This window comes from Prionailurus bengalensis, chromosome C1 (assembly GCF_016509475.1).
Source record: "Prionailurus bengalensis isolate Pbe53 chromosome C1, Fcat_Pben_1.1_paternal_pri, whole genome shotgun sequence".
In the NCBI taxonomy this organism is placed as follows: Eukaryota; Metazoa; Chordata; class Mammalia; order Carnivora; family Felidae; genus Prionailurus; species Prionailurus bengalensis.
This window is the reverse complement of record NC_057345.1, coordinates 30183647-30205211: the sequence shown is the minus strand read 5'-3', so window position 1 is coordinate 30205211 and position 21565 is coordinate 30183647. Positions and strand designations below refer to the sequence as shown.

The following is a 21565-nucleotide window of genomic DNA, read 5'->3' as shown; positions in this document are numbered from 1 at the left end:
CGTGTTGGTCTCTATGCTAACAGCCCAGAGCATGGAGCCTTCTTCAGATTCTGTGTCTCCCTCTCTCTCTGCCCCTCCCCAGCTCATGCTCTGTCTCTCTCTCAAAAAAATTAAAATAAAGAAAGAAAGAACCTCTTTCATCAGTTTCCTCATCTCCCAAATCCTCCTCTGCACAGATGAGGGTTACCTTGCTGCTGCTGGGTGGTGGGGGTAGGGCTCACAGTCCAAGGCACCTTGCTTCTTCAGAGTGAGTAAGTGAGGAGAATGAGTGAGGCAGCAAGACGGAAGTAAGTCTTTTGCATCCTAATCTCAGAAGTGACATCCTGTCACTTTTGCCGTATTCTGTATGTTAGAAGCAAGTCACTTAAGGCAGCCTGACACACCACGAAAAGGGGATTACATAGGACAGGAGTATCAGGGGATGGGGACCACTGGGAGTCTTAGAAGCAGCCTACCGCAGTTGTCTGATTTTTCTCATCATTTTGTAGTTTTCAGAGACATTAAGTAGAAAAGCTACCTTTTACATTTACTCATATATTAATCTGGTTAGGTTTAAGCATCCCCACTCTGCTATTTGTTTCCTGTTTATTTCACCCGGTTCTTTTGTTCCTGTTCCTTTTTTCTTGCCTTCTTTTAGGTTAATCCTGCACATACGTGAAATACACAGCTCTTAAGTGTATGGTTTCATGAGTTCTGACAATCGTGGTCATCCAGGTAATCACCACTGTGATCAAGATATCGAACATTTCCACTACCCGCGAAAGCTCTCATGTCCTCCCCCGTTCAATCCCCATCCAACTGCCCCTCTTAGGCAATTACTGTTTTATTTTCTATTACCAGACATTATTTTACCTGTTCTTGAAATTCCTATGAATGGAATCATACAGTATATATACTTTCTTGTGCCTGACTTCTTTCATGTGATCTGCTTTTAAGATTCCTTTTATTGGCTTTTTTGCTATTTTTCTTTGATCTATCTTCAATGCCACTGAACCTTTCTTTTGCTGTCTCCAATTTGTTAAGCCCATCTAGTGAATTTTTAATTTTAGATACGGTAGTTTTCAATTCTAAAATTTCATTTGCTTTGTTTTTCATGTTTTCATTTCTCTTCTAAGATTTCCTATCTTTTCATGCATTATGCTGATCTTTTTAAGTTCATGAATATATTTTTAATGGATGCTGTTAGGTCCTTGTCTGTTAACTGAACTTCTGAATCATCTTGAGGTCTGTTTCTGTTGACTACTTTTTCCCTTTACTATGGTTCACACTTCTTGTTTACAATATGTATACATGTCTACCATATGTTGAAAATTGTGAGTGATAAAAGTAGTACAGACTCTGGCTTCTGTTATTATTCTCTCAGGAGTGCTGATTTTGGGGCGCCTGGGTGGCTCAGGCAGTTAAGCATCCGACTTCTAGTCAGGTCATGATCTCATGGTCCAAGAGTTCGAGCACCGCGTCAGTCTCTGTGCTGACAGTTCAGAGCCTGGAGCCCGCTTCAGATTCTGTGTCTCCCTCTCTCCCTGCCCCTCCCCTGCTTGCATCTGTCTTCCAAAAATAAATAAAAATAAAAATAAAAATAAAAAAGAATCAGCTTGTCAATTTCTACAAAGAAGCTAGCTGGAATTCTGACAGGGATTATGTTGAATGTGTAGATGAATCTGGAAAGTATTGCAATCCTCAAAACGGTATCTTCTGACCCATGAACATGATGTCTTTCCATTTTATAGATTTTCTTTAATTTCTTATACCAATATTTTGAAGTTTTGTGGGTTTTTTTTCAAGTTTATTTTGAGACAGAGAGAGAGCGAGCGAGCTAGCATGAGTAAGGGAGGGACAGAGAGAGGAGAAAGAATCCCAAGCAGACTCTGCACTGTTAGCACAGAGACCAATGAGGGGTTAAAAGGGGTTAATGGGGGGCGCCTGGGTGGCTCAGTCAGTTGGGCGTCCGACTTCAGCTCAGGTCACGATCTCGCGGTCCGTGAGTTCGAGCCCCGCGTCGGGCTCTGGGCTGATGGCTCAGAGCCTGGAGCCTGCTTCCGATTCTGTGTCTCCCTCTCTCTCTGCCCCTTCCCCGTTCATGCTCTGTCTCTCTCTGTCTCAAAAATAAATAAAACGTTAAAAAAAAAATTTTTAAAAAAAAGGGGGGGGTTACTGGTTAACCTCACAAACCATGAGATCATGATCTGAACAGAAATTGAGTTGGATGCTCAACTGACTGAGCCGTCCAGGCGCCCCAGACCAATGTTTTGAAGTTTTAAGAGTATAAATTTTACACTTCTTTTGTTAAACTCATTTCTAAGTGTTATTCTTTTCAATGCTATTGTAAACGGAATTATTCTCTTAATTGCATTTTCAGATTGTTTTCATATGTGTGATATTCTCTCCTGTCTTTTTGAAACTCCAATTATATGAAGACTGCTTTATATTATTCCATGGGTAACTGATACTCCTTTTTTCTCTAATCTTTTTTCTCTCTCTGCCTTAGTTTTTACTGATCTGTTTTCACATCCACTGATTTTTTTACAGCATCCAACCTGTTAAGTCCATTCAACGCATTTATTTCAGACATTCTATTTTTCAGTTCTGTAATTTTCATGTTTATAATATTTATTTATAATAGTTCTGGTGACTTTTTCTCCTTGAGTATGGGTCACATTTTCTCACTTCTTTGCATGTCTTACAATTTGATACTATATATCAGATATTGTCTATAAAAGAAGAATAAAGTATAATAAGAAACCATAAAAAAAGAAGTAAAGCATAAGAATAAAGTATAATACTTGTTTTTTAGAAACCTTTTCTCCGAGAGCCTGGGTGGTACAGTCGGTTAAGCAAGTACACTTGATCTTGGCTCACGTCATGATCTCTCCATTCGTGGGCTCGAGCCCCCCAACTGGGCTGTGAGCTGAGCCAGCTTGGAATTCTGTCTCCTCTTCTCTCTGCCCCTCCCCCACTTGTGCGCATGCACGCCTCTCTCAAAACAAATAAACTAAAACAATTTTTTAGGAAACCCTTTAACCATTAGAGGGGTTATCATTCAGATTCATCTTAGAGTAGGGTTGGGGGTGTGTTATGGCTGTAATTAAATTGATTTCACCTGTGATTCACCCACCTCCCAACCTTCCTAGGTGTTGTCTATCCGATCTTGTCAGAATTTGAGCTGGGAAGAATTTGATTTGGATGCACTTCTAGACATTCTTGGTTCACCTTTGGAGTCAACTGACAGGGTCCCAGAATGTAATCACCCCAAGAATGTGCACAGCTACATTATTTATGCTTATCAGCCTCTTCTCAATGCTGTCTCCTCAGCAAAACATGGGGGCAGGCAGAATTGTTGAACCAGGCAATTTGTTGCGTTTGAAGTTCTTCCAGATTCCAAAATGTCTTCCCATTCCAGTCATCTTAGACCCACTTGATTTCCCCTCAACCCTGCAATGTCTCCCTCTCTATGGCAGGCCTACCCATACCCACACCAGGAGCCCACCCCCCCCAGACTGGAAGCTGATCAGATTTGTTACCTATATATTTTTTCTGGAGTTCAATTCAACGCTTCCTTACATGTGCCATTTTCTATCAGTCCCATGGAAAACTATGAATTCTTTTGTCCAGGTTTTTCTTATTACATTAGCAACAGTCTCTAAAAGTCATCTATACAGTCAGAAGTGAAAGTCTAGGGGCGCCCAGGTGGCTCAGTTGGTCAAACATCCGACTTCGGCTCAGGTCATGATCTCATGGTTTGTGAGTTCAAGCCCTGCATCGGGCTCTGTGCCGACAGCTCAGAGCCTGGAGCCTGCTTCAGATTCTGTGTCTCTCCATCTCTCGGCCCCTCCTCTGCTCATGCTCTGTGTCTGTCTCTCAATAATAAATAAACGTTTAAAAAAAAAAAGTGAAAGTCTAGATTTAGATTCAAATCCTGCTTCCAATACTTAGATGTTTGATACCAATGAAGTTACTTCACTCTTCTAAGCCTGTTTCCTAAGATGTAAAATGAGGCAACTTTGACGTATTTGCTATTCAGTGGGCTTTCTTTGTTACAAGTGACAAAAATCCAACTGGCATTGGCTTAAGGAAAAAGAAATTTATTTACTCATACAACTTTCAAGTCCAGGGACAGGGCTAGGTTTTCGGGTTTTTTTTTAATGTTTATTTTTGAGTGAGAGAGCACGTGAGAGTCGGGGTGGGGGGGGGCAGGGAGAGAGGGGGACAGAGACTACAAAACGGGTCCTGTGCTGACAGCAGTGAGCCCGATGTGGAGCTCAGGCTCACAAACCGTGGGATCATGACCTGAGCCAAAGTCGAACGCTTAACAGACTGAGTCCCCCCAGGCGCCCAGGACAGGGCTAGTTTTATGAAGGACTTGAGGAAGAAGCTCATGTTACCAGACAGCAGTTTTTCTCTCTCAAATTGGCTGTTCCTCTTCATCTATTGAAAATATACCTTTATATTTCTCCTCTTAGTAGCACAGTTGCTTAATCAAATGAATAAAACATGTCTACAGCACCTATAAACTTAAACCTCCTCCACATTAAATCAGAGGAAACACCATTCCTCTCTTCTTTTTTTTTTTTTTTTTAATTTTTTTTTTTTCAACGTTTATTTATTTTTGGGACCGAGAGAGACAGAGCATGAACCGGGGAGGGGCAGAGAGAGAGGGAGACACAGAATCGGAAACAGGCTCCAGGCTCTGAGCCATCAGCCCAGACAGAGCCTGACGCGGGGCTCAAACTCACGGACCGCGAGATTGTGACCTGGCTGAAGTCGGACGCTTAACCGACTGCGCCACCCAGGCGCCCCTGTCTCTTCTAATATTCCAAGCAAGTCTCCATCATTGGCTCCAACTGGGTCATGTTCATGATTTGGAACATTCTTGAAAATACAGTAAGGGAAGAAAGCAAAATGCAGAAATCATGTACATAATTAGCTACCATTTTTGTTTAAAAAAGGGCAAAGAAAATGTGTGTTATGTATGTATAGGCACAGAGTATTTCTAGGATACTCAAAATACTGGTTGCCTCTGGTAGGATTACTACTATATGACTGGGAGAGATTTTTCATTACATATCTTTTCTATCTTTTGAATTTTAAACCACATCAATTACCTATTCAAAAAAATTACATTACATTACATTACATTACATTACATTACATTACATTACATTACATTAAATGAGTTGCCAAAGCACTCAGTGGTTTCCCTTGTGTGTTGTGTTGCAGCAGTCAGGGTTAAAGAGCACAGGCCAAAGGAGTTAAGGAGTCTTGCCTAGCAGAGTGTAGGGAAGGAAGAGGCAAGCGCAACAAATAATGCTGTTTTGAAGGAGCAAGTAACTTGCTCTCTGAGTGTTTAATCATCAGTTACAAAGAACCTCACAGCTTTGTCCCTCCTGCCTCCCAAACCCAGTTCTGCACCAACCTAGTTGGCCAAAAAGATACAGTCCTATTTGTTCTTATTCAAACTGCCTAAAGGAGGGGTGTCTTGGAGCTGATTCCTTCCTTTTAACAGTTCATTTTTTTTTTTTCTCAAAAAAGCAATATAGGGACAAAATTGACCAAATATAAAGGCAAAAGGCAAGGTTGCTTTGTGCCAGGGCTATTTATGGGTATCATATCACCTAAATGAAAGCTTCCGATATTCCATAAAGATATCAAGGCAATGCTTTCCAGCAAACACAATGCAGTGTTCTCTACAACTCATTTTTTACCTTTAGGCAAACACAATCTACTGGAATTTGGTTTCCTTTCATACAACAACCAAGAGCTCAGGAATAAGAGATCTTTGAATGAAAGGGAGGTACTTACTTTAAGCCTTGATTAATATTCCGCTTTCCTCTCTGGCACTTCCAATTTGCCTGACTTTCCAAAAACATGTATGCACTGAATCCCATTTTGGACTTTAAAAACTCAGAAAAGCTTGTGTGCACGGAGCACAGAAAAACAACCTGACACAGGACACGGCATGGGATCTTGCTGGAAGGACTCCAGCTTGTTTCTCCATTGTGACTGACTGGTGATTAGTTTAAGAAAATGCTGCTTGGCTAAAGATCTGCCCTGTAACACAAAGAATAAGCAGGACCTTGCTCAAATGCCAAATCCTTTTTTCCCAATTTTGGGACTAGAATGCAATCTACTTTCTCTTTTGAGGAGAACCTTATATTCAAGCCCTACAACTGATATTTTTTTAACTCAAAATGCTACAAGATTAATAATGAACAATACAAACAGGAGATTAACAAAACCAATTCCACTTAAAGTAATATTAAAACAAACAAACAAACAAACAAACAAACAAACAAACACAAACATCCTTTGGGCACCCAGCTGGCTCAGTTGGTAGACCATGCAGCTCTATCTCTAGGTTGTAAATTCAAGCCCCACATTGGGTATAGAAATTACAAACTTTTTTTAAAAATTGAAAACTTGACAGCTGCATTTGTTAAAAAACAAAAAACAAAACCACCAAACTTAGGAATTAACTTAGCCAAGGAGGTGAAAGACTTGTACAGTGAAAATTATAAAACACTGCTGAGAGAAATTAAAGATATAAATACAAAAAGACATCCTACGTTCATGGATTGAAAGATTTATTGTTGAAAATATTACCCAAAGCAAGCTATAGATTTAATGCAATCATGATAAAAACCCCAGTTTTTCTGCAGAAATAGAAAAACTCATCCTAAAATTCATACAGAATCTCAAGGGGTCCTGAATAGCCAAAACAACCCTGAAAAACAAGAATAAAAGCTACAAGACTCCCACTTCCTGATTTTAAAACTTACTACAAAGCTGCAGCAATCAAAACAGTGTGGTAGTGGCATATAAAGGCAGACATACGGGCAGAATTGAACAGAATCCAGAAATAAACCCTTGCACATACAACCAAATGACTTCTGACAAGGGTGTCAAGACCATTCACTAAGGAAGAGTCTCCAACAAATGATGCTGGAAAATCTGGATATCCACATGCAAACAATGAAATTGGACCCTTACGTAACACCATCTACAAAAATTAACTCAAAAAGGATCCATGACCTAAAGGTTAAGACTTAAAAACTATAAAATTTAAAAGAAAATATGGTGGGCGGGGGGGAATACCTGGATGGCTCAGTTGTAGAGCATGCGACTCTTGATCTCAGGATTTTAAGTTCACGCCCCACGTTGAGTGTAGTGTATACTCAAAAATCTTTGGGGGACCTGGGTGGCTCTGTTGGTGGAGCGTCTGACTCTTGATTTCAGCTCAGATCATGATCCCAGGGTCATGGGATCAAGCCCTGCACTGGACTCTGTGCTGACAACATGGGCCTGCTTGGGATTCTCTCTCTTTCCCTTTCTCTCCCCCTCCCCTGCTTGTGCACTCTCTGTTTCTCTCTCCCTCAGAAATAAATAAACTTAAAAATAAAATAAAGTAAAATCTTTAAGGGCCAGCTCAGTCGGTGGAGAGTGCAACTCTTGATCTCAGAGTTGTGAGTCTGAGCCCCACATTGGGGGTGTAGAGATTAAAAAATAAAAATAAAAAGTAAAATCTTTAAAAAATAAAATACAATTTTTAAAAGAAAACACAAGAAAACATAGGGGGAAAGCTTCACAACAGTGGATCTAAAATGATTACCTGGATAGGACATCAAAGGCAAGAAACAAAAAATAAACAAATTAGACATCATGAAAAATTTAAAATTTGGTGCAAATCAGCAGAATAAAAAGGCAACCTACAAAATGATAATATCTGGAAATCATGTATCCAGTAAGGAATCAGTATCCCAAATATACAGAGAACTCCTAAAACTCAGCAAAAGATAACTCAAAAAATGGGCAAAGGACTTGAATAGACATTTATCCAAAGATGCACAAATGGCCAATAAGCATGTGAAAAGATGCAACATCACTAATCACACAGAAATGCAAATCAAAACTACAGTGAGATACTACCTCATATCTATTAGATAGCTACTAACAACAAAAAAGGATACGAAGAGACTGGAACCATTGTGCACTGTTGGTGGGAATGTAAAAATGGTGCAGCTGCTATGCAAAATTGTATGGCAGCCTCAAACTATTAGAAACAGAATTACCTTATAATCTGGCAATTCCACTTCTGGGAATATATTTTATTTTATTTTATTTTAATTTTTTTTTTTTAACATTTATTTTTGAGACAGAGAGAGACAGAGTGTGAACAGGGGAGGGGCAGAGAGAGAGGGAGACACAGAATCTGAAACAGGCTCCAGGCTCTGAGCTGTCAGCACAGAGCCTGACGCGGGGCTCGAACTCACAGACCGTGAGATCATGACCTGAGCCGAAGTCGGACGCTTAACCGACTGAGCCACCCAGGCGCCCCTCTGGGAATATATTTTTTAAAAAATGGAAACAGGGTCTTAAAGAGACATCTGTACACCCATATTCATAACAGTATTATTCACAAAAGCTAAAAGATGGAAGCAACTGATGTGCCCACTGACAGATAAGCAAAAGGTTGTACAGACACAGTGGAATATTATTCAGCCTTAAAAAGAAAGAAATTCTTCAATATGCTACATGGGTGAACCTTGAGAATGGTATGCTAAGTGAAATAAACCAATCATAAAAAGACGAATACTATATGATTCCACTTATATGAAGCAGAATAACCCAACCATAGAGACGGAAAGTAGAACAGTGGTTGCCCAGGGCTTGGGGGAAGGAGTAGGGAATTACTATTTAATGGACATAGAGCTTCAGTTTTGCAGGACGGATGGTGGTCATGGCTTGTACAACGTGAAAACAACATCAATGAACTGTGTACTTAAAAGTGGTTAAGATGGTATTTTACCACACACACACAAAAAGTTGGAAAAAATTCTAAAGGACATCTACATTAATTTTTTCGGTTCATACCTCCCTTCTACATCTGGATTTTTCTTTTAAAAATGTTTATTTATTTAGAGGGAGAGAGAAAAAGCATGCACGAGCCCAAGCAGGGGAAGAGCAGGAGAGAGGCAAAGAGAGAATCCCAAGCAGACTCTGCGTTGTCAGCACAGAGCCTAACGCAGGGCTCAATCTCACAAATCGTGAGATTGTGACCGAGCCAAAATCAAGAATCAGATGCTCAGCCAACTGAGCCACCCAGATGCACCTGATTTTTCTTTTTTTAAATGTTTATTTACTTATTTTAAATGTTTATTTTAAACGTTTATTGAGACAGAGAGAAATGGTGTGAGTTGGGGAGGTGCAGAGAGAGAGGGACAGCAGATCCGAAGCAGGCTCTGTGCTGAGAAGAGAGCCCGATGTGGGGCTCAAACTCACAAATGGTGAGATCATGACCTAAGCTGAAGTTGAATGCTTAATCAACTGAGCCACCCAGACACTCCGGAATTTTTCTCTTAAAAGCCATTTCTAAACATGTCAATTAGAAGTACTAATATACCAGGGGTGCCGGGGTGGCTCAGTAGGTTAAGCATCTGACTTCGGCTCAGGTCATGATCTCACAGTTTGTGAATTCCAGCCCTGCACTGGGCTCTGTGCTGACAGCTGGGAGCCTGGAGCCTGCTTTGGATTCTGTGTCTCCCTCTCTCTCTGCTCCTCCCCCACTCATGCTCTCTCAAAAATAAATAGACATTAAAAAAAAAATTTTAAGTACTAATATACCGGTGATGTAAGATAGTAAATTGAAACAATGGTATTGCTTCTTCAAAATTATCTGAAGTTCTCATTTTCTTAGCCTTTAAGTTAGATTTCACAGGCCTGAGAGTAAACACAACCACTCTCTCTACTGCCTCCCCCTCCCAGCCCCAGTCTGTGTTGTGTGGAAAATAAACCAGAATGAAAGCAGTAAAGAATACTGCAGCTTCTTAAACCAGTTAACATATTTAAAGTAGCTTATACGTAGTAAGCATCATTAAATGCTGCTTATTACTACCTAGATGCTAATTTTTAAGGCATAGCTAGAGGCATTTTTCCTAACTTAAAAAATAGGTTGCAATTTCATTATAGACAAGTATGATCCAAGAGAAAATAGAATAAATAGGATAGAGCAATCCTTTATTTTTAGACACTTTCACAAAGAAGTTTTCAGCAAATGGACTTTCCGGCGGAGAAGAGAAAACATGAAAATCAGCCTGCAGCCATCAGCAGCAGCTCTGCTCAGGGCCTAGGGTCCTCCTTGCCCAAGTGGTGAGGCGGGGGTGTGTACTTCCCTTCCTTTATCAGTTTATCCCGCTGCCTCCTGATGTCACTCAGACGTTTCATCTGTCAAAGGAAAGAAGTATTTAAACTAGGGGGAAATACGCGCCATAAAGTTGAGGGCTAGAGAAAGAGACTGAAAATTGGTTTCATTTTTAAAACAGAAGCTTTTCATCTTAGCCTTGGAGATGAAACCCTTCTTTAAAGAAATAACTTGAAATCACTTCCCAAGCTTTAACCAAATTTCTGGTGTGAATAATAATATCTCCTTTAAAAATAATTAAAATGTTCCTGTTGTATACAGGAATACAGGTATTTACAAAAACAATGATAAAACACAGATCACAAATCTAAGAGGCATATTTGTGCATACTTAAATCCTTAAAATATTGAAAGATGAGATCAGCTCACAGCTGATACACTCCTGACCTATGTGAAATTGGTACTGCTGCTGGTGACTGTTCACTGGGTGTGAATGAAGCAGAAATAGCCGATACGAGGTTTCTCGTTACCACACCGAAATAAAGATCTGATATGTTCTCCGCTAATAGTCACTACCAAGCCCTGAGTTCTGCCTCTTCCTCTCAGGTAGGACACTGGTTGCTTCCTAACCAAAGAAAGCCATGCTATACAAGACCGTATAAAGGCTGTAATTCACATGGATTCTTTGACACAGAAAATACACTCACTGATCCTGACTGCATTACTCCCCTGCTCAAAACCCAATGGCTTCTCATCTTACTGAGGAAACAGCTGAATCTTTCCTTATAATGCCTTACTAGGCCTACCTCTGACCTTATGTCTTAATGCTTTCCCTCACTCTTGCTGCTCCAGCTCAGGGACCTTTGCACTTGCTCTTTCCTCTAATCGGAATATTCTTCCCTCACATCCACATGGCTCACTTTCTTGAAGTCTCAAAGGTCTCGTATCATTGAGGTCTTCTGTGCCCACCCTCTTTAAAAGAGCATCCACTTAGGTCCCACAGTGTTTTCTTTCTTTCTACCTTTATCTTCCCCACTGTACTGATCAACACCTGACACTATTGTTTTGTTTTGTTTTTTAACTTGTTTGTTAATTTTCTGACACCCCATATAAGCTCCTTTAGAGCAGGAACTTTTTGCTGTTTTGCTTATCGTATATTCCTAGCACCTACAATAGTGCTTCAATAAATAATTTTTTGGTAAGTTTTCACAAAGGTATGAAAAATTAGTATATTCAGTTAAAGACTCCATTAACCTTAAAGAATCAGTCAGGGTTTAACTTCAGCAGAAATAACTCTAGGTGTCCTAAATACTGACATAAACATTAGCATTTTGGGGGGACAAAACATGAGACTCTTAAATACAGAGAACAAACTGAGAGTTGCTGGAAGGGCTGTGGGTGGGGGGATGGGCTAAATGAGAAAGGGGCATTAAGGAGGATACTTGTTGGGATGAGCACTGGGTGTTACATGTAGGGGATGAATCACTGGATTCTACTTGTGAAATCATTATTGCACTGTATGCTAACTAACTTGGATGTAAATGAAAAAGTAATAATAACAAATAAAGAAACAGAAATAAATTTAAAAACAAAAAAATTAGCATTTTAAAAAGATTGCATTCGTTTTTTAATTCCGGTATAGTTAACATAAAAGACTGTATTTTTTTTTTTTTTATGTTTATTTATTCTTGAGACAGAGACAGAGCGTGAATAGGGGAGGGGCAGAGGGAGAGGGAGACACAGAATCTGAAACAGGCTCCAGGCTCTGAGCTGTCAGCACAGAGCCCGACACGGTGCTCTAACCCACTAACTGTGAGATCATGACCTGAGCTGAAGTCAAGACGTTTAACTGACTGAGCCACCCAGGCGCCCCAAAAGACTGTATTCTTGACATTTCTGTATTAAAGAACCTCTCAACAGAGGACTAGTCATGATTGAGCTATTACAACAACTAATGTCCAACCTTTCTCTGAGTATAACAACTTAGTGTTGTGGATGCAAGCACAGGCTCTGGAGCCAGCATTGCCAGGTTCAAATCCCAGTTCCACCACTTACCAGCTATATGACCTTAGGCAATGGCCTTGATTTTTTGGTCTTGCCCCAAGTTTTTAATTGTATAGTGGAAAAATTATAGTAATGTATCTCACAGGATTATTGTGTGAAATAAATCCGCTATTACACGCTAAGAACTTAGAACCATGCTTGATTCTAATTCCCTGATTCATTAGTATCTTCACTTAGGGCTAAGCATCTAGTCATTTAGGGTGACATCTAAAATAGTAATGGATCTATTTACAAATTCACAGGATGAGTAAGTGACCTGAGAGCAACTCTTTAATATCTCCAGATAAGGAAACCAAGACAAAGGGAAGTGACTTGCCCAAAGTCACAAAACTAGTGATGGCAGAACCAGTATCAAAACCCAGCTCTCAGGGCTCCTGGGTGGCTCAGGTGGTTAAGCATCTGACCTGATTTTGGCTCAGGTCATGATCTCACAGTTTGTGAGATCAAGCCCCACAGCAGGCTCCATGCTGTTATCTCCTTGCTGGTTGGGATTCTCGCTCTCCCTCTCTCTCTCTCAAAATAGATAAACATTAAAAAAAGAAAAAAGAAATTAAAAAAACAAAAACAAAAACAACCCAGTTCTCCTAACTCTCAATCCAATGTTCTTCCACCTCACCACACTGCCTTCTTTTGGTGTAAACTTTACATGTACAGTAGTCTTAATCTGAGCAATGAATAACTGGGGCCCACAAGAAGAGAAGTTAAGACATATTGTGAACTAAACAGCTGGTAGGTGGCTAACCACGACCCACTCACTGTCCCTCAGTAATATTACAATATTACTCATTTAATCATCGATATCCCCACAGTGAGCAATACAAAATACCTGATACCCTCTAATTCCTTCCAAGTTTGGAATAGCACATGTTAGAAGATAGGAAATTAAAATTTTTTTGATACAGACAACTTTAACTAAAAATCTAAACCACCTTCCTGAACTCCAAGGAGTTGGGAGTCATAAAAACGTTTCTATTTGTTTTATCTGGAGCACAGAAATAGGCAAAATAACAGGCCACACCCAAAGATTTCTTCTCTAAGGGAGAACAGAGGCCTATATGTGATGGAGCTCATGCAACTCTTGAGGAGGTAGACATCATGCTGTCAACATCCTTTCCCCCTGCCTCTTTGGTCAGACTCAACTAAAGCAATCTCATTAACACCTCCATCTTGCCCAGAGTAGAAATTAATCCAGAGATTCTTATATCACATTCAGTGTAACAGACCTGTAGGGTTTTACCTTCTTCTCCAATGAGGGCTCAATGCATTTGAAACATTTTCATCCAGAGAGGTTCACGGACAAACAACCAAGGCTGGTTGATAACTTTTGCTTTATAACCTACTGCAAAAATGGGAATACGTACACACGTGCGATTTCTACCCTGGTGGCAACAGGAGGGTACAATGCTAAGGAAAATATGTCAGAAGACGAGGAAGAACACTGAGGAACAAGAGACACCCCCTCTCAGATCGGAAGGCAATTAACTTCCTTGACATGGTACCTACATAGAGAAAGTGTTTTCACCACAAAAGTTTTGCCAATTCACATTGGTCAAGCCATTGCCAACGACCAATTAAACACACTTAAAGGTAGCCCCAAGAAACAAAGAAATAATTCACATCCCGTCTCCACCACTCCTCACCGTTTTCTGCCGAAGCAGACATTCTACGAAATCATCATATTCTATCTTGCACTCTTTCTCTGCACGGATACCACCAATTCCATGCGCACATTCTATCCATTCTTTTTCAAAAGCATGGCATCGACCTGGAATCTTGTGAGGCTGCTCAGCACTTTGGATTGTCATCCACTGATCTAAGTTAAGGCCCAGCCTTTTCTGCACATCAAAGAAAGGCATGGCTGAAATGGAAGATAAAAAAGAAAGAATGCCATAAAAGTGCAATCAAATGAGAAATTTCTAAGAAAAATGAGATAGTTAATTATGACAAATATCCCTTTAGAAAGCTATGTTACGCTATTCTCCCAACATAATCTCATTAATTTTTTTCATTTGACAGGTTCTTCCAGTTTATAGTAGATAAGTAATATCTTTGTTTTCATAAAACTCAGGGGGGAAAAAACCACTAGAACTAAAAAGCAATGCATAAAAATCAACTCTGTATTGATAAGGTCATTTTATTTTGATAAGGTCATTTTAATCAAAAAGAGTGTTTATGTTTTGACTCAAGAATCCCAATTCTTTCAGACAGGTCTGAAGAAATTAGCTGAAAAAGAACAAAAAAGCCCAAGCACAAAAACATCCTTTTTTTTTTTTTTACATTTTTCTATCTGTAGCAACTGAGATGACAATTCTGTGACGTCATCCTGAATCTGGGGTCCCTCATCTGTGTTCACACAGCATCTCAACTTTCCATAAGAGTACTTTACTTTTCAGGCCCCTGTAATGGATTATTAACTTGAATGTCTCCCACATTGCAAAATGAGTGCTGTGAGTGCGGGGATCAAGTAAGGGCTCAGTAACTGTTGAAAAAAAAAAAAAATGAAATTCAAACAACTTAAGTGTGCAACAGGGTAATGGATAATTAAATCTAGTAAGTACCCGCTTATTAGAATATGACAGACAACAGGAAAAAAGGATAATATACACAGAACATATATTTTAATGTTAAATGATAAACGGTCTACGGGGTCAAAGAAAAACTGCAAAAGATTGGAAGGAAGCACAAAAAAATGCCAATAAAGATTTACAGGTGAATTTCGATTTTATGTTTTCTATCCATTCTTTCATTCTATCCAGTACCGTTCCAGATAGTGGAATGGGGGTAAAGCAGCAGCTGCAACGTAAGCACTAGATTGCAGACACGGAAGGAACTGGGAACCCAAAGAACAAGAGGGTAAGAGCTGGAAGGAGGAAGCACCAACTCTGCCTAGGAGACTGGAAAATGCCTTTAAGATGGGTTGAGTTTTGCCAAGTGAAGGTCAGTGGACAGAGTATTCCAGTAAGGCACAGCACGAGTTACAGCCGGAGGTGTTGGGTATGCCCTGGGGGACACCGAGCACCCAGGAGTGGCTGAAGCGCGGAGCTCAAAGCGCATGTCGGGACGAAGAACGAAAAGGCGCTGGAGGGTGGCGCGGCCGTTATCACTCAGGGCCTTGAAAACCAGGGTAAGGTGGGTGGACTTGCGGTTAAGAAACAGAAGGCCAAAGCATTAGTCCGGCAGAAATCCGAGAGAAACGCGGTCTACAGACTTCGGTGACCCTGCCTGTGGGCGTAGGGGCCTGGGAACGCAGAAAACACGTTCAGAGTTCGGGCCTGGGACAACACACACCCAGGAAAGCAAGAGGAAATTCGTTTAAGAAATCTCGGAATAAATCTCTTTGCCTAAACTACCCGCAGACAAACGCAGCACCTACCGTCCCGCTGCGATTCCCTCGTCTCCTCGCTGACCGCCGCTACCGGATGATCTGAGAGCGACGCAGAGGCCTGCCGCAAAGGACGCCCGCAGTGCGACTCTTGTAGCGCGACTGCGAGGCCCGACCTTCTCTCTGCAGTTGCGCCCGGAAACCATAGAAACCAAGCCCCTGGGTCTGCGCCTGCGCGATCGTGGGCCTCAGCTTCTGATGATACGGACCAGGCATAAAGTGACCCTCTCGAAATGACCGCTTTAGACACTGCCTAGCGGTTAGTGTGTTCCTGCTGCCTGCTCAGCCCTGTGACTAACACCCTCACGACAGCTCGGATTGGTGAGGGACTTGACCAAGGCCACAGTACAGAAAAAGTATGCCTTCCCCACCCCCATCCCCGCCGGTAGTAGTTAAGGCCTTGCGCTGTGGATTAACGCTGGGTGGATTCAAATTCTAGCTTCACCATTTCGGTGCGACTCTAAGAAAGTGCCTTAACCTTGCAGTGCCTCAGTTTTCTTATCTTAAGAGAAAAATACCTTGGGGAGCCTGGTCCTCAGTCGGTAAAGCAAAAGACAGCGTCTCAGGTCATGATCTTAGAGTTAATGAGTTCCAGTCCTGCGTCTGTCCTGACAGCTCAGAGCCTGAAGCCTGCTTCGGATTCTCTCTCTCCCTCTCTCTCTCTCTCTCTCTCTCTCTCTCTCTCTCTGCCGCTCCCCACTCACACTTTGTCTCTGTCTCAAATAAATAAATAAACATTAAAGGTCAGCCCTTAAAAAATAAATAAATAAAAATATCATCTTAAAAGATAAAAGAACCTACAGCCTAGGGTTCCTTTGGGGATTAAATGAGTTAAGTGTAAAACAATGAGGCGGTTCCAGGCACATGGAAAGCTCTCCAAGGTAAATCACAGTTCTTTGTTATTTTGTTTTTAGTTTTTATTTAAAATCACAGTTCCTTAATATCTCAATTTCTAAAGTTTGCAGATTCGGGGTGCCTGGTGGCTCAGTCGGTTGAGCGTCCGACTTCAGCTCAGGTTATGATCTCGCAGTTGGTGAGTTCCAGCCCGGTGTTGGGCTCTGTGCTGAGAGCTCAGAGCCTGGAGCCTGCTTCAGATTCTGTGTCTCCCTTTCTTTGCCCCTTCCCCGCTCATGCTCTGTCTCCCTCTGTCTCTCAAAAATGAATAAACGTTAAAAATTTTTTTAAAAAATTAAAAATAAATAAAGTTTGCAGATTCAAGAAAGTGAAAGAGACCGTGCCCCTCCTGTGTTTCAGAACATCCAGTGGCTCTCTGATTACAGCAGGGCCTTGGAAGTGGTGTGTGTGATATGATACACCAGGTGGGAGGGAAGAAAATACTCAAATAACTTTTTTAATCTAATCATTTTAATTTCTATTTTTTGATATACTTCTTACATAAACTCCATGCCTGAAGTGGGAGTCATGACTCTGAGATCAAGAGTCCCAATGCTCCATCAACTAAGACAGCCAGATGCCCCTTTAATTTCTATTTTTTGATGTTAATCTTTATAAAGTACATAACATTACTGCAGTTGTACATATAAGTAACTTAAAAAATAAGTGTTTGAGGTTTGGGCTGAATATTTATTCTCATTTTAAGTGATGTGCTTTCAAAAACATTTAAAGAAGTCAAGCCTTCCACCCTTCCCAGCCTCGTTGTCCAAAATCCTCTGCTTAATCCCCCACCCAAGAGCTTGCTGTTCCATTGTATTCTTGGAAAAGTTCTGCCACCCAGTCTCTGATTTTTCCCCCCTTTCCCCTGGAATGACACTATTCCCACCCTGTCTCCATTTCTACATACCAAATTCTTGCTCTGCTTCAGGATTTTGGCATAAGTTTCTCCCCAAAACAGGTGAACTGCCTCCAAGTCCCAGGAGTACCCACTCTAGAGAAAATTCCTAAAGTCTCACAACTTAATTGGTTTCTTTCAAGCATTCCAATTCTCCCTCTGCTCCTCCTAGCCCATCAGATATATATATCCCCCCCAACTGAGATCAGAGTTTCAATTCAACTGGAATCTCCTGAGCACCTAACGCATGTCCAGCAGAATACTGGAAGATTATGGAATTAATCATTCGTGGCCCTTGCCCAGAAAATAGTGGAGATAGCAAGATGCTACTGATAGCCACCCCACTTTCCACTTCTTCCACTTTCTTGTTTATATTGGTGGCATCTTCCTGGTCATTCAGACAGGAAACTCTGAAGTTGTATTTTGCCTTTGCCTCAACTTTCATCCAATCTTTCATTAATTATTGGCCGTTAATTCAAATACTCCTTCAACAGGTTGCCAATTTATTTCTTCCTCTCTGCCTTGCAGCTCCTCACTTCCATCTGTTTTGCACTGAATGTTTCTAAAATACTAATTTCATTGTATCACTCCTCGGATACCAGGCAGGATTAGTACAAAGATGGGTCACTCAAATACCTCCAAGGCCAAACAAAAGTGCACTATAAGGAAATAAAAACAGAAGCACCATAGAAAATGGCAACTGGTATTTGGCTTCAGTTTGACTGATGGAAAGAGTGGTGTGGAATGTGACGAACTGGAGAGGGTCTGTCCTGTCTGAAGGCAGCTGCAGCTACTCTGCTCCGTCCTATAGCTGTTGAAAATATCAGGGCTCCAAATTGTCAAATCTTCAACTTTTTCAAGAGAAGCCAGAAATCTTTTATTGTTTAAATGTGAAACCTACCACTTTGTTAAGTTTATTTATATATTTTGAGAGAGAGAGAGAAAGAGAGTGGGGATGGGAAGACAGAGAGGGAGAGAGAGAATCCAAAGCAGGCTCTGTACTGTCAGCATGGAGCCCACTGCCGGGCTCAAACTCATGAACTGTGAGGTCATGACCTGAGCCGAAATCAAGCTTTGGACATTTAACTAACTGAGCCACCCAGGTGCCCTGGAAACCTACCACTTTTATTTATTTTTAAATGTTTATTTATTCTGAGAGAGAGAGAATGTGCTCATGTGCTAGCAGGGGAGGGGCAAAGAGAGAGGGAGAGAGAATTGCAAGCAGGCTCCCCACTGTCAGCGCAAAGCCTGTCTCGGGGCTCAATCCCACAAATTGTGAATTCACGACCTAAGTGGAAATCAAGAGTTAGACGCTTAACCGATTGAGCCACCCAGGCGCCCTGAAACTGACCACTTTTAAACTGCAGGGCAACTAATTTTTTTAAGTGCTGGGGCCAAACGAGACCCACATTGGAAATGGCTTGATGTGCCAGATTTCAACCCATGGAGAGAGGGAAATTTGAAGGTGGGGAAAAAATTTACTTGGAACTCTGATGGTTTTTTACATCCAGCCTTTCTCCCTTCTTACCCACTCTCCTTAGTGCTGCCAGTTGCTTTTCTAAAACTCAAAACTGATCATTCAAAGATACTTCCTGAGCTCATATCGTATACTGTGGGCCTTATTGAGTTCTTGGGACTAAGACACAGAATGATGTAGCAAGTGATAAAGATGGACAAAACAAGGGAGAACGCGAAGTACGGGGACATTCATACTGCTTGGGTTGTGCGTGAGGTGTAATTGTATTCAAGAAAATGTTCAGATTACTGGGTTTGGCATTCAAGATCCCTCGATGATTTCTTCCCATTTCTAAATCCTCAGATACAATTGCTTTTCAACCTCCTCGTATTCTCAGCCATCTAGAATTGCTCTTTCTTCCAAACCTTGTAGGAGCAGTTTCTTCTGCCTGGAACAATTCCACCAGCTCGCTGCCACCTACCCACTGCCTCCCAGGTGAATGCCTAATCTGCCCAGACCATTTAGCGAACATTTTCTTTTTTTCTTTTTTAAGTGTATTTTTTTTCTTTTTTTTTTTTAAGAGAGAGAGAGAGTGGGAGAGTGCAGGCGGAAAAGGGGCAGAGAGAGAGAGAGAGAGAGAGAGGGAGACACAGAATCTGAAGCAGGCTCCAGGCTCTGAAATGTCAGCACAGAGCCGGATGTGTGGGTCTCGAACTTAGGAACCATGAGATCATGAACTGAGCTGAAGCCGGCCACCCAGGCGCCCCTCCCAGCGTTTTCTGGTGAAAGCTTCCCGAATTCCTCAGGCATTTACTAGGACTTTCTTGAAGTCCCGCTAGCCCTGTAGACTTCCATTGCAGATACTGTTGACTGTTTATACGCCGGCCCCCTGCACTGGACCACGCATATATCTCTCTAACAGCACCGCACGCGCAAGGGTGCCTGTGACAGGTCTTCCTGTATACACGGCATACATTGAAAAACTACAACTCCCAGAAATCCCACGCCAGAACTGAGCCCGCGCCGTTGCTATGGTGAGTACGCGCGCCCTCCAGGATTCTTAAGCTTTACGTTGTAAGTGACGTAGTTTTCTCTGTAGGGGTCCGTGGTCGCTTCTGTTAGGTGCTCGGTTTTCCTTCCCTTTAACTTGCTCTGCGGATTCTGTTTCGGGGAAGTGTGATTTTAGGACGACGTCAAAGAACTTTATGTGCAGAAGCCTGAGCAGTCCAGTTCTTCCATTTGGTGTTCCGGAAGGCGAGGCGCAGAGACCCAGTGAAATACGACTAGGCGTTCGCCAGGGCGATCACGGCTATTTGTTCTGACCTAGTAGAGTCTTGCTCCCAATTTCATCGCATAATGGCCTGATGACCTAATCTAAGCCCCCGGTATCACCCCTTAGTCATAATCCGAGAAAAGCTTTAACACTACTCTTCGAACATTGGGAACTACATTGGGAACTTCAGGCCTGTATCTGATACCACTGCTACAGTTGGGGAAGACGGTTGGGAAACTTTCCCCCACTCTCACCCTGAAGCCCCCAGCTATGTGATAGATACAAAAGCGCCAATACACAGAGGCTTGCTGGCTTAGTGGGTGGAGCATGTGACTCGATCTGGGCATTGTGAGTTCAAGTCCAACCTTAGGTGTAGCGATTACTACAAAAAATAAAGCGTAGGATGGCTTGGAATATACTGGAAACCAGAGGCATCATTTAGAACTAAAAATGAATGTGTGGACTGAGGGTGAAGATACCAAATTGAAGATGCAACAGGACCAGGAACTAATGAAGCATAACTTTAAGTGGGATGGCTGTGCCAGGTTCATGGTGATAGGTGTAACTTAATATTGGCAAACATTCCATCAGTAGAATTAACTCCCCTCATTCGGACACGTAAAGCTGCCCCTTGACTTTAGGTTTCCCAAGTGGTATGATTGCATGAAGAAACCACACTGTTAAGGCCAATGGCAGTAGTCTACTGTACCTGACGTACTTATCATCGTAAGTTAACACACTGGAGGGGTGCGTTGCTGGCTCATTCGGTAGAACAGGAGACTCTTGTTCTGAGGGTCATAACTTCAAGCCCCACATAGGACACAGAGCAGACTTAAAATAAAAATAAATGAACACACTGGAGTCTGGTTTTATAGACCAATACACATTTATTAGTGAGTCAACCTTCCTGAGTACAGATCAGGGTAAACTACCTGGAGGGAACCTGCCAGGGCAGCTGAGTAGTCTTCCCCAGGAAACACCCTGATCTCTCTGTCCAGATGCACAGACACTTAAGAAAGCAAGTTTTATCACATTTCTTCCCATAGACTGTGAGCTTTTCTAGGGTAAGGACTACATCTCTCGTAATCCTGGCTGCAGAGACAGAACCTACCAAAGGCTTAAAATTACTTGATCTGAGAGTCAAAGAAGAGTTTCAGGTAGTGTACTGATTGACTGGAAAAGGGAAGGAGTAGCCACATCATTTAGTCACTCATCATTTAAGAGCCAAGAATAAAGCACCTGGCTGGCTCTTACTCTCAGGGTTGTGAATCCAACACCCACGTTGGGTGTGGAGAGAACTTAAAAATAAAAAATAAATCTTAAAGAAAAAAGCCACGAACAGAGAGAGGAGCTCAAGGTGCTGATAACTGCTCCACATAGTGAAAGAGTCATGTAGACACATAAATGCATTATACAGCTTTATAAAGGCATAAAATGAAGTGCTGAAATGAAGTACTATGTAAGAGT

The 21565-nt window shown here is 41.6% G+C and overlaps 1 protein-coding gene across 1 annotated transcript; it reads right to left on the bottom strand.

Annotated features, from left to right (window-relative positions):
- Positions 1–9994: 9994 nt before the first annotated feature.
- Positions 9995–15705, bottom strand: NDUFS5 (NADH:ubiquinone oxidoreductase subunit S5). Its single transcript, XM_043574553.1, has 3 exons — positions 15572–15705; positions 13839–14056; positions 9995–10218 (listed from the first exon to the last, which is right to left on the bottom strand). Exons 2-3 carry the CDS (start codon positions 14052–14054, stop codon positions 10114–10116), a joined length of 321 nt encoding a protein of 106 aa, XP_043430488.1. The 5' UTR covers positions 14055–14056; positions 15572–15705; the 3' UTR covers positions 9995–10113.
- Positions 15706–21565: the final 5860 nt, after the last annotated feature.

What these genes read in the sequence shown, in the direction of transcription:
- NDUFS5 (XM_043574553.1), bottom strand. Translation starts at nt 14,054, where the DNA reads ATGCCTTTCTTTGATGTGCAGAAAAGGCTGGGCCTTAACTTAGATCAG. An exon ending in GTCTGCTTCGGCAGAAAACG is followed by an intron (nt 10,219 to 13,838) that starts GTGAGGAGTGGT and finishes TTCCTTTGACAG; the next exon opens with ATGAAACGTCTGAGTGACAT.